The following is a 13,899-nucleotide window of genomic DNA, read 5'->3' as shown; positions in this document are numbered from 1 at the left end:
GTAAACAGCAACGTAACGTTATATATATCTCTTTCCCAAACCGTCTATTCCTTACGTTTTGACATTTTCCAAAAGAAAAAAAAAACTTACGTAAAAAAAATACTCACGTTTTGCCATTCATCTCCCAAACGAGCAAGTGCATGGATTTCCTCTTCGAATTTTTCCTTCTCACAACAAGTGGATTAGAAAAAAATAAATGACTCAAATAAAACCAATTAAATATCATTTAATTTAACAAAATGCATTCAATTTAAATCCATCCGGTCTTGCGAAATAATTTAATCATCATTTCATAAAGTGTTTTATTTAAAAATCTTAAAAATTTCAACATTTTCTGCCAAACTTTCACTCTTCCTTCGTTGGACTAAGAAAAAAAAGTCTTGTAGTACAAGAAATATACACAAAAATCACTTAACAATCTTTGGAACCTATAAATCCACAAAAAAGAAGCAAAAAATACCAAAGACAAAAAAAAAAACATGAGTGGAGACGAAAAAATAATCCGTGTTGGATCTAGAAAAAGTGAAGTAAGTTTTTTTTTTCTTCTATTTTTTGTTGTCTACTTTTTGAATAACATTTTTAACTTAGCTCTAGTCTATTGCATTATTTTTGCATTCTTTTGAATTATTCATTTTGAACTGTGTTCTTTTTGTTGGGACATTAGGCAAAAAAAAACAAATTCAACACGATTGTTAAATTGGTTAAAGCAATAACTCAAATATCCGCTCGTCGAGCTCGAGAAGTGCGTGCCATTTGTTATATCACTCCTAAAATAGTTGAATAACCGTCGTCTCTCTGCTAAATTATAAAATAGAGAAGATATATAAAAATACAACACAGAGACAGACGAAGCGATAACGAATAAGAGTTTTTTTTTTTATATTTTTTGCTATACGATGAACTTGAATTTCTTTTGCTGGCTGTTAGTTAGCAGCACATTCACTTAAATTGACCTAAATTCATGAGTGATCATACTATCATAACTTTTACACCTTTACTTTTTTTGTTTTTATTGATTTTTATGGAAATAAATGAAAATATTGATGTATTTATTTGTTTTCCCATTCATACTTTACTTTCAGTTGGCATTAATTCAAACAAAACATGTGATTGCCCGATTGCAGAAGATCTTTTCTCATCGAAAATTTGAAATTCGTAAGTATTCTTTTGAAATTTTCCTATATTTAAATAAAAAATAATAATTATAAATAATTTCATAAGATTTGGTTTATTAGTTTTAACAGTTTTGAAAGATTTCTTTATTTTATTTTTGCAAAATTGATTTATGCAAACAAAAAAAGATCAAACGCCGATGGGTAGATTTATTTCTCACGACCTTTTAATCAGTACAGTAGCACAATCTGCTTGAAATTACAGACAAAATTCTTTTTAATGAATTACAACTTTTATATTTGAAAAAAAAACGTTATATATGGGAGAATTGTAATTTAGTTATATATTTTTTTTTTTTAATAAACAAACGTTTATATTTTTATTCAGAGTCTTTATAATTGGAATAGTAATTAAATCAGAGTCGTATTGTGTTTGATTTAATAAACCTTCATTATAAAGTATAGGGGTTTGCTTAAGGGTAATTTGTAATCCACTATGATCTATAATAGATAGATGTCGTTCAACTCGAAATATTGAAATAGTATGCCATAAAAGTGGTGGTAATTTTTTTTTTGAATTTCATAATAGAGTGAAATATAATTTTATTATTAGACGGGTCACTCACATGGAGATGTTGTTGATCTGTAGAGGCCAGTTATAGCCATCATTGGTTTTCATCATTGAAACCAATCATTGGAGTTTTTTTGACAGATGGTTTATAGCAATCATTGTAAATTTCTATCATTGAAAATTTCAGTTTTCGTGGTTGAAATCCAGCCGATAAATTTTATCTGACAGAAATGTATCAGTAAAACTGTGTGAAATTGAAACATAAATCCGTGGAATGATTCGTTTCATTTTTTGGTGTTATAAATCAGCTGTTAAGGAAATGAATTTCCGTTCGTGAAAAAGAAAAACACAATTATAGCAAAAATAACTATTCAAATAAACTTTTTTTTTTTTTTTTAAATCTTTGTGTGATTTCCAATCGATCAATACATAATTTGCATTTCTAATCAAAAGGCAACACAGTCAAATATCCATTCAAAAATTTTCCCGGATTGATTTCAATGATATTAGTTTAACTTTTCCTGAAAAGGTCATACGGAAATGTCGTAAAAAAAGAAACGAAAAAAAAAATTTGTTGACCTCAGAAGTTTCATTTTTATTAAAACCATTTTTTGTTTTACTTATGAAAATCAACCATCTTAAAACTGGAAACCTTAGGTCAGGTTTTACTTTGAAAGATAAACACTTAAGCACAAAAATTTTAAATGATTTAGTAGAATGCTAAAGCCAGTATTTTAGTAATTTACTAAGTTAAAAATCAGTCTGCTTTTGACTTAGTAAATTTTGAATCCAATCCATTAAATCTGAATTTCATTAATCGAAGGATTTAATTTTTTATTCATATTATTCACTCAAAAAAAAAAAAAAAAAAAAAAAAATGTGATTATTCAATAAATTGTGTATAATTTGCATTTAACTTTATCTTTACAAAATACTTGACAAAACAACTGAACACTGTGAAAATGAATTTAAATTTACTGTAATAGATCTTGACTTAATGTTATATAAACAAAACACAAGGAGTAAGTTTTTTTTGATCTTCCCATCTTAAGGATTAGAAATTCAAAAAAACAATAATATCAAACATGGGTTACTTTCTGCAAGATTAATAATGTGTCCAACATAGAAAACAATCATATTTCATGAAAAGTTTACTTAAAAAAATGCTCAACATTTCCGCTTTTTGGCGGTTTTTACCTAAAAGAAGTAGAAAATTGAAATAGAAGAACCAAATGTTCTAAAATAAAAAGACCTAATAAGGTTGTACAAAATTGATATTTTCTAAAAAAGTAAAATCCACCCATTAAATACCAACTTAATAATTCTATTGCCCTACTGTTTGGCGTCACAGCCATGAATACATGTCTCCATAAATCCAAAGGTACTCATTGTCAAATTAGAAAGTAATTTACGAAATATCTTAAATGAACGAATTCTTTTCGGTTAATTTTCAAGGTTTACAAAGGTAGCAAAAAAAGTTCCACCTTCTGCAATATATTTCTAATTTTTGTATTACTTCTTCTCTCAAGTAAAGATTTTCATTCAAGCAGAGTCTTTTTATTACCCAACATAACAACCAACAACCAACAGCACATGAGACATGACCTTGTCACAGATTTAAACTCGTGATCTTTATGCCATAATGAATGGATGTATTTGGGGTTTAATTGTTATTTTTTCAAAATAATAGAGGTACACATACAAAATAAAAAGTTCCATGCAGTTGTGTGTTAAAAATACATGATAGGTACTTACGTACAAGACTTTATATAGCCTTAGACCCTTTGTCTATATACTTTTTTATAAAATTTGAATTAATTTGAAATTCCAAATGCTAATCAGACTATTTCTGCTTTTGTTTTGTTTATTTTTATGTGATTGAATAGCAATTTTGACGTACATGGATACTTTAATTCGTTTTTTGTATCGAATTTGGTTTTACTTTTATTCAAGATAAATGCAAATGTTATGTACAAACACTATTTTGACTGGTAAAGTCTTTCTATTTTACACCTAAAATAGATAGATACTAATGGATTATAGGAAGTACTTAGAAACAATTGTTTAGTTTTTTATTTTTGAATCCACGCGAACTTACATATTTGGGAAAGACCTACAACGAAGCGTCGTCGTCCCGTCGTCGTTCATCAGAAATAACGTTCAAATCAAGTCTTGGTTTTAACAACCATTTTACCGAAATCCGGTTTGATGAATATGAGTAATCCATTGAAATGGGTTTTAAGTAATGTATCTGGTACTGCTGTTGGTATACCTTTAAATGGAAGTGATACTGTTGCATTTATTAAACGAAAGTAATGTAAGTTGTGGATTTTTCTGTAATTAATGTAAACGGATGGGAGAAAACGGAAGAAGTTGTTTGTTTTATTATTTTTCTTTTTGAATGTTTTTTTATTTTTAAATATTATTTGAATTTATTTTTATAAGAATAATATGCATGCACTAAAATTCACAACGTTACTTGAAAGCAATAAATCGTGATTAGAGTTAATAACCTGTCGCCATAGCATGTAGGTATATTATTATTTATTTTATTTAAAAATTGAAACATTTTGAAGTAATAAAAGTTTAGATAGCTGTGTAGGTAAATTTAATTAGCAACACATTTTTTGAAGTTGAAGGTCGGCGGCAACAGTATTAAGCTGAAAAAGAATATTAGCTGTCGTAAGCAGTTAGCAGATTATGTTAAATGCTTTTACTAATGTTTGCAGTTCAATCTCAGGTTCAAAGCAGTGGCCTTTAATGTTATGTACTTAGAAAGCGGACATGTCGATTATACAATAATTGAAAGCCTCTTTTTGGCTAATACAAATCAGAAACTTAAAAAAAAATAAGATAAATTATTTGAATGAAATATGTAGATAAAAAGCTCACGATGATCATGGTGGATTTTGTATGGTTTTGGGAATTGGATCGCTATCTCTAACGAATTACTGAACAAAAATTAGACTTGCTTTTGAAAGTTAAAAATTGGTGAAGAAAAGATCGTTGAACGGATTTTGGGTGGCTGACTACGAAAAACAATTCTGCTGTCTGATGACCAGTTGGGGTTTGTTACGGATAAATCAACTACAGATTTTATACAGAGTATAGAAATGATAATGGAAAAACATCGTAATTTGCATTTTGTACTAGTTGATTTCCAAAAGGCATTCGATAGACAACCACGAGGTCCAATATGGGTGGATAAGACAGTGAAAAATTCCGGATGATCAGGGAAAGTTGGTGTGCACCAGGGAACGCAACGAAAAATTGATGTATGGTTGGATGTTCTGGAAAGAGAGGGATACCGCGTTATCGCGAAAAAAGATAAAATATCTATACTGTCAATTTTCTGACTTAGACGGTCCTATTCCGGATATTTGCTTGAATGGAACAGTGCTGCCAGGCTGCGAAATATTTAAATATCTTAAATCTCAAATCAATAGTGAAGCATCTTGTGATCACGACATCAACCATCGAGTAAGGGTAGGGTGGACGAAGTGGTGGCTTAAAAATGTCAGCAGAAGTAACAAAGCTTGATCGAATCAGAAGCAATTAAATTTAAAGACAGTAAGGTTAGGTTAGGTAGAAATAGCTGTCAAGGAAACGACTGACAGCTATAATTGTGATACTGATGATTTTTGCACGTCAAAAATACCGTCTTGATAAAATAAACCACGACCAACTTAGCTGGTGTCATGCGTCCTGAAAAGGAGAAGAAAAAGAAATATTTTAGGCTTCTCAAAACCGTCCTGTATTTTGATTGATATTTAGAATGTTCCTTAGTAGAAATGGAAATGTCGTGGAAATATCGTTCAGCTCATGGAATAAGTTTTCTCCGGGAATTGTTTCACTGTTTCTAGTTTAATCTATGATATTCAAAAGAGAAGTGTTATGAGTTTTCTGTTTTCCTGGTAGGTAAGAGATTATTTTGATTTTTTAGGATGATGTTTTTTGACAAGATCTATTTCTTTGAAACTCACACGTAAGCATAAACCTATCCTCTATGGAGAAATAATATACATATGCCTCTAAATATTGCCCGGGTACATAATCTTGGTCTTCAAGAACGCAATTCACATTTAATTTGGTCACTTTTAAAACAAGTAAACCTAAATTTTATGGAAATGATGAAATTATTTAAAATAACACGACAAGAGTGCTTATAATTCCTTAATATTTAAATGAAGATACATCCCGCAATCAGCACTTACCGACCGGTTTTATCAGTTAAGTAGCTTGATACCTATACCTATGTATAGTAAGTTTTAAATATAAATCCATGACATTGCATCATTTTTTACCTATGGTCGATATCTAAGTAGGTTTTTGAGTTCAAGTAATCGATAACAATTATTATTATTATTTAAACTATCCCTTTTGTCAATACAAATTATTACAACTCATTGTACTTGTCATTCTGAAATTGAGATAGACATACTTTATTGTTTCACGTATTTTTCCTAATCAATAAAGTTACTTCACGTTATCGTAGACACACATTTTATATTAAAAATGCAGATATCATGCTTGTATACTCTAAACTCTCAAGAACTGCATGAAGAGCTTAATACGAAATTTTTTTTTTATTCAAACCAAAAACCCCACGTGTCGTCGAAAAGAAAGTGAAAACGCGCGGTTTCCTGATTATGACAGAGGCAGGGTTTAAAGTAAATAAGTGTGTCGTCGCAATTGATAACAATTGTATAATAAACAAATTTGCACAGTGATCTTTCCCGCCCTCGCATTTTGTGTCTGCAGGCATTTTGTATTAAATTTATTTTGTTTAATAAGAAAATTATAAAAATCTTCCAACAAGTTGGTCATGGTATTTATATATTTTTTTTAACAAACACAAATATCTTGTTTTCATTATGCAAGTTTATTTTTTTTTTGTAAACAAAATAATGATATATTGTTGGTGGTTTTTACCCTGAGGAGAGCACATTTTTTGTTGCTGTATAAGGTTTAAATAATAAGTTGCAGTTTTTGGCTTTAAACAGCTTTTGAAAACATGACCTTTCATGTGGGAGGTAAAATAAGTTATAATAATAATAATTTTATAATTTTAAGCTGATAATTGTAATTAATTAAATCTCATTATCTTTTAGCAACAAAAAAAAAAATGAATTTCCAGTAAGCAACAAAAATAATACACCGTCTAGCTTGCCATAACTGGAATATCTATTACTGTTTATTTAGGCATGCATAGATAAGACTAATTGACTGATATAGATAAAAAAAATATTATTTCATTGAAAAAAAAAAAAAAAATATAAATATATATTTCTATGATAAAATCGATAATACATTCTCAAAATGAAAAAAAGAAAAAATTGTGGCTTAATATTGCGATATCGATGTATGCAATTTTTGAGAAAACACCTAGATATAGTTGCTTTAATAGTCTCAATTTTTGTATGTGTTGTTTTAATATGAAAAACCTCATTTTGAATTAAAGGTGCAAAAGAGAGCAATATTTAAATACAATACTTGTAATAAGAATCAAGAATCAAAAGAGGCCATGTAAAATTTTATCATTGATCTATTGTACAAGTTTCAAATTCATTTTTGCCTATGGCACGACTAAATTGTACTGATGATTTAATGTACGAGTATGATGAGTTGATGGTATCCAAGTTATTTCTCGCTGCCTTAAAGAAGTTTTAAAGCTAAATATTCAAACATTGTATCACTTCAATATTTTCGCTATATACACATAATTCATTTTCCGTTATATGTTGTTTTATTAAAATCTAAATCAGAAGTCACTGATTGGCATTTCCTTCAACAAAAAAAAAAAAACATTCGTCATATTAAACACTAACGGCCAATTTCTTCACATAAGTCCTAAGTCAGCTTAGCACCCGGTCTAGCTAGACCAGGTCCTAGCAATAGTACTCGGTCCTAAGGAAAAGTTAGGACCCGAGCATTTCTTCACATATATAGGACCTGATCTAAATTCACAACGCAGTCCTAAGAAATAATACGTATAAAACTGGTCTAACTGTCATTCTGACAATATTTTGATGTTTGAAATATTTTATTTTGATATTTCAGCAGATTAAACCACATTAAAAATATATGTACAAAAAACAGTAAATTAATGAAATTATCATTAAAATAATTTTTAAAAAATATTGTGAAGATTGAAAAGAAGCCAACAAGAACAGAAGATAAATTCTATTAAGAACTGTCACAATCAAGAATGAAGATAATGTCTGGATCGTATACAAAAGTGTCGGCAAGACTGGTAACTAGTTCACCAACGAATATAGGTTGGCTATTGCCTGGGAAAGTCGCCGACCGAAAAAAAATCATTTTAAAATAAGTAATAAAAAAGACGATTACTATGCGGATGTTTGTTCATAATGTACATTCATATCTAAATAAAAATAACGTTTTAGAAAAACTGCAGCTTTATTGTTTTGGTACAGTTTTTTTTTATAACAGTTTATAACAGGACGAACAGAATGAAGACAAGTTTGAGCATAACCTTCAATACTATTTGTAAATAGAATACTTTTTCAAATATATTTTGCGTTGGAAATTGGAAGATGGTTTTCACACGGCCATCACGAATTCTAAAACATGTCCTCTGCCCGTAAAATGGTACCGAAAGGTGATATTTTGAGTGAATATTGTATGTAGGTGACTCCATTTATATTTATACTTAACCATGGTTTTCCTATCAAAAATGCAGTGCCAACGATTTTTTTTCATAATAATTTATTAAAAAATTGCTTTGCTATTGCAATTTTTCACGGCAGGTGAACGTATTTGTCGTTATTATTCATGAATTATATCTAATGCAAAAAATCGGTTATGTTTTTGGCAAATTAAAACAAAATCATCCAAATCATTAAAATCAATAGAAACGCACTTGTCAAGTGCAACAACACCCAAGAAATTAAAAAATCTGCCAGATATCTCTTAAAAATAATTAAATTCATTGCTTTGATTGAAGTACTAACCGCTAGACTACCGATTTTGGGGTCCTAATAAATACCGAGTCCTAACTAATACTCGGTACCAATTTGACAGTACTAAGGCTTAGGACTTTTGTGAAGAAATCACTTGGTACCGATCTGAGTACTAACGATTGGTATAATAACCAGGTACTAATCGATTTTGAGGAGCTAGCTAGGACCAGGTCCTAACTAGTACTCGGTCCTAAATTGACAGTTTTAGGACCTAGTACTTGGGTGAAGAAATGAGTTGGTACTGATTTGAGTACTAACTTTAGGACTAGGACCGATATTAGCGTTAGGACTCTGTGAAGAAATCGGCCGTAAGATTTTTAAATATCATAAATTTCTAATTTCAATATCTTTGAGCCCTTTTCCGAACACATTTCCCCGGTAGTTTTCATTCAGAATCTGGCTGATTATAAAAAAGCACAGCTTTCTATAAATTTTCTATAAATAAATAATGTATGTATATGGTTTGCTTACTGCAAACGTAATAGAATCTTCTTTTATCTTAAATATAAATTCTAACGTCACACCCGTTACACCTAATTTTTTAGAGATTGTAAAAACTATGAAATACCTTATTTAGTGATCATCAGGAACAAAAAATTAAGTAAATGTGTCATACCCGTTATAATGAAAATACCCATATTTTGTTTTTCAATATGAACCCAAAAATCTGCATTTACCTTTAAATGTAAACGGATTTTTATAATGGTCTTGAAAAAAATTGATTCAAATTAGAGTTGTACACCGTTTTGACCTTGTACTGTACTAATTTTATTTCTTTAATTTTAATAATAAAAAAATACATTCATCATGAAATGCGATTTCGATTGTTCATCAAAAATGTTATTTCTGTAATTAATTGTTCTTAATCTGTCTAAAGTTGACATATTATGATTAATTTCCACAAAAATTTAAATACCAATTACTTTCTCCATCAAATATAATTGATGTTGATAATTGTTAAATTAAAATAACAAGTCTTTAACCGACTATCTGTATTTCTTGAACCCATCACTGGTTTCAATACGAAAAAAATGAATTGTGGGTGTCAAAGGACCTATTAAAAAAAAATTGCAGGACTACCATCCTGACCATCGTTTATTCAATAAAAAAAAACCAACAACTTGTCAAATGACTCTTCTACCAAATATTGAGAGTCATGCAATAGTTTGGCTTAACAAATAAGCAATTAGGCCAAAACAAAATTCAGATAAACGTAATCATTTTTATAGCACTACATTGCGTGCAATTATCTTCAATTCAATTGAGGCACCCACTTAAACAATTCAAACTATTCAACTATTTATTTAATAACCCCTTGCCATTAGTATTTTACTATTCGCACGATATTTGACCATTTTTCAAATCGTGACCCACTTTTATCGACAGGCACGCTTATCGACTTTATTATTTTGTTATTTTATCTCCAAACTAAACTCCAACCTTCTATGTTTCTCTTTTTTTTTAGATACCATGTCAACAATTGGCGACCGAGTACTAAACATATCATTGCCAAAAATTGGTGAAAAATCTCTCTTTACCCGTGATTTGGAGGATGCTCTTCGCAATGGCGGTGTTGACTTTGTTGTCCATTCACTCAAAGACCTTCCGACAGCTTTACCAACAGGAATGGCCATCGGTGCTGTTCTAGAGAGAGATGATGCCCGCGATGCACTTGTATTGAATGAAAAGTTCAAGGGAAATACCATCAAAACACTGCCCAAAGGAAGTATAATAGGTAAATAGTCAATATATACCAATCATAGCACCTATATAATTATGGATTATGACTTTCTTCCTAGGAACATCTTCCCTTCGACGAACCGCACAAATTCGACGAGAATACCCGCATCTAGTTGTGTGCGATATTCGTGGCAATCTAAATACCCGTTTGGCGAAATTAGACGCTCCAGGGTCGAAATTTGCTGGCATTATACTTGCTCAAGCTGGTCTTGTGCGCATGGGATGGATGAATCGCATAAGTCAGATTCTCGAACCTTCTGATTTATTGTATGCTGTTGGTCAAGGAGCTCTTGCTGTAGAGTGCCGATCAAATGACGAAGAAATCCTTAAAATGCTACAAGCTCTTGTTTGTCTACCAACAACCTGTCGTATTTTGGCAGAACGTAGCTTCCTCAAGACACTCGGAGGTGGATGCAGTGCTCCAGTTGCTGTCTGCTCAACTTTAAATGGATGTCTAAGTGATGACAATACTGGGGCAGGTTTAAAAGTACTCGGTGCAGTATGGAGTTTAGATGGAACTATAGAAATTCGAAATGAACTTTCCTGCTCTCTAGAATTAGAAAGACATAAGTGCGATATCAATGCAAATGATGATGGTTCGCCGCCAAAAAAACGAGCACGGAAAGATGGTAGTGAAAGTCCGGAAAGTAAACGAGCCAGTCCTAAAGTCATAAATGATGATTTGAACTCTGGTCTTCTTGAAAAGTTCACCGACATCCAGCAGCTAATAAGTATTCATGGAGAACTCTTCAAAAAGTGTCCGTTTAGTGCGGTGCATTTGAAGAATCGTGAAGAAAACGGCAATTCAACTACGACAAAAGCAATAAAAGATGAGTGTCCTTTGAAAATTCCAGTTGGACAAGATTTTATGGGACAGTGTCCATATGTGGATACAGATGTTAAAGTAAATGCAGCTGAAATATGTCCAATTACTGGAAATACACCGCCTGCTGAAACTGTAGACTGTGCGCCCAGCAGCTCTAGCAAATGCCCATTTGGTGGGGCCAAACAAACTACAACCACACTGCCTGGTCATGACAGTTGTCCGTTCCTACAAAAGACAATAAAAATGTTCGATTATGGTGATGAACAGAAACCCCAATCGACAGAGGTGCTTCCAGTGCTAACCGATGACACAGTGAATTTATTCTGCGGACTGTTTCGTCACAAATGCTACGACTATGAATTGTATGCGAAAAGTGAAAAGCTTGGACAAGCTTTAGCCGATGATTTGATAAATAAAGGTGCTTTGGAAGTGATGAAGTGTGCACAAGATGAGATTCATAGTAAAGTGTCATAAGGGAATTAATGACAGCATCGAAACTAGTAAATTAAATATCATCATTATTCCTCGCCCAGTTGTTGGTGCTGGTTTTTTTAAATAGCTGTAACAGCTGTCCTGGTTCAGGGTATCATCAGAATCATCAGAACATCAGAAATACGAAAAAAGAAACATCCCGCCCTTCAATTCTCTTTTGCAATTCATTGTTAAACATGTTTGTTATATATTTTTTTCATAACAAAGACTTTATTCGTTATCATTATTTTGTCTGTTTAGTGAAAATGCTTAGTTAATTTTCATCGTTGTACAATATTTTTTTTTATTTATGTTTTTTTCTTTCATGAAAGAAAATCAGAGAATTTTAAGTAAAATATGTTTATAAAAAAATAAAAATCAAAAAACAAATTTTCCTTTGTACATTTGCATTGTACATTAAGCCTGATGTTATGTTTGTCTATGAGAAAAGTGGAACAATAATAAATATAAGTGTTCATAGCGAAGGTCTTGTTTTATTTTTTAATTTTTAAGTTCAATGTAATTCGTTTTTAATGTTAAAAATGCCTAAATTATGGGATTCATTGCATACTGCGAATCTTTGTAATTGGTTTTATTTCTAGATGAAAACAAAATGATGAATTACAAAATGTCGTAATTTTGCAATGTGAGCTTACAATCTTATCCTAGTGTTGGAAATACAATTTAACATCCTCGAATTCTGCTAAAAAAACAAATCTAAATCGGAAAAAAACAAAAGTATCGAAAAATTCAAGAAAGAACTTAATGTAGGTATACAAATTGTGCCAAAAATATTTTGGTCTGAAATCTGTAAAGGGAATGATATCACTACAATTACCTTCACTTCAGTGAAGGAAAAATCAAACTTCATACAGAAATTCGTGATAGAACAAAATGTTTCCATTCTAGCGGTTATTCTTCAATGCTAATAAAATAAAATGCCAATGTAACAAATTTAAAATAAATCCAAATGATTTGAATTTTTTTTTTAATGCATACTGTTAGGAATAAAAGAAACACTCATTATTTTGATAGCATACTTTTTGGCTTAAGTAGGTGGTTATTTTTATTATTCAATATGGTTACATATTTTATGGAGCTTATATTCAATTCAGTGCAAGCTATTTATTTAAGAAAATCAGAACAAAAACAACAAAGGAAGAATGTGGCTGATATTTTTCTTTTTTAGCTCCATGTTATTTTTCGATAACGCACTATTATTGTAGCTTGAGAGGAATTTTTTTTTTATGTTTTTGAAGATTCAAATTGTTAATATTGCATTTTAATAATAAACCAACAAGATCGTATATTTTTCAAAATTATTTTTTATTTATCTATTAAATTTTCGTTGAGATAAGTTTTTATACATTTTATAGGCACTTCACACTTTTTCATAAATTTTGTTGTTAAAATTACATTTTTAAATGTATACAGGCCACCACAAAAATAATGGTCACAATTGAAATTGGTGAAAGGCTTTGCTTGACTTGTAAGGAGTCTATCACGAATTTTAATACTAAACGAATAAATAGTGTATATTTTTTTTACAATAATTGGTAATTGGTTAAAAATTTATTTTAGTTTACTGTTTTTATTTTGTTAACTATTTTCCTATAAATTATGTGATGGACAATTTAATGTTTTTATTAAATTCTTTACTTACTTACGATCTCCACCCTGAAGAAATGAATTGATTAGTTTTACACTGTTTTATTATTTTATTGAACTACATATGAAGGCATTTATTATAGCAGTTTCTCGTATCGAGACACAATACAATTTGCATTTTAATATGGAGTAGAATTACCAAGAACATAAAAGAAACAGAAATAAAGGGTTTGGAAGTTTTTAAAATAATAAACCAGTGTCAAATAGTCTTGGTATACATAAAAATGTGTTTAAATTGAAGATATCAAATTGTCTACTTCTTTTGGAACTCATATTTATTAAAAAAATTTTTTTTTTTGTTGTTGTCAGAAACATTATAAGACTATAGGGGTTGGCTTTATAAACTATTTTTGGAGAAAAAAAAAACAAAAGAAAGTTTCAAACTATTTTTATAAATTTTATCTTTTAAAATAATCACCGAAAAATGTAGAAAGGACATTTAATAAACAACAAAAAAAAAAAAAAAAAAGAAAGAAAGGGTTCATACCTCGCTCCAATTGTTCTTGTTCAATGCTAATTAAATATTTT

The 13,899-nt window shown here is 30.2% G+C and overlaps 1 protein-coding gene across 1 annotated transcript; it reads left to right on the top strand.

The window, feature by feature from the left end:
• Positions 1–107: 107 nt before the first annotated feature.
• Positions 108–12,188, top strand: LOC129917693 (porphobilinogen deaminase). The gene is made up of 4 exons (XM_055997755.1): positions 108–527; positions 1,083–1,155; positions 10,132–10,401; positions 10,466–12,188. Exons 1-4 carry the CDS (start codon positions 480–482, stop codon positions 11,704–11,706), a joined length of 1,632 nt encoding a protein of 543 aa, XP_055853730.1. The 5' UTR covers positions 108–479; the 3' UTR covers positions 11,707–12,188.
• The last annotated feature ends 1,711 nt before the right edge of the window (positions 12,189–13,899 follow it).

The sequence above is a fragment of the Episyrphus balteatus genome, chromosome 4 (genome assembly GCF_945859705.1).
Source record: "Episyrphus balteatus chromosome 4, idEpiBalt1.1, whole genome shotgun sequence".
NCBI classification, from domain to species: Eukaryota; Metazoa; Arthropoda; class Insecta; order Diptera; family Syrphidae; genus Episyrphus; species Episyrphus balteatus.
This window is presented reverse-complemented; position numbering and strand designations above follow the sequence as displayed.

What these genes read in the sequence shown, in the direction of transcription:
- LOC129917693 (XM_055997755.1), top strand. Translation starts at nt 480, where the DNA reads ATGAGTGGAGACGAAAAAATAATCCGTGTTGGATCTAGAAAAAGTGAA. An exon ending in TCATCGAAAATTTGAAATTC is followed by an intron (nt 1,156 to 10,131) that starts GTAAGTATTCTT and finishes CTTTTTTTTTAG; the next exon opens with ATACCATGTCAACAATTGGC. An exon ending in GCCCAAAGGAAGTATAATAG is followed by an intron (nt 10,402 to 10,465) that starts GTAAATAGTCAA and finishes CTTTCTTCCTAG; the next exon opens with GAACATCTTCCCTTCGACGA.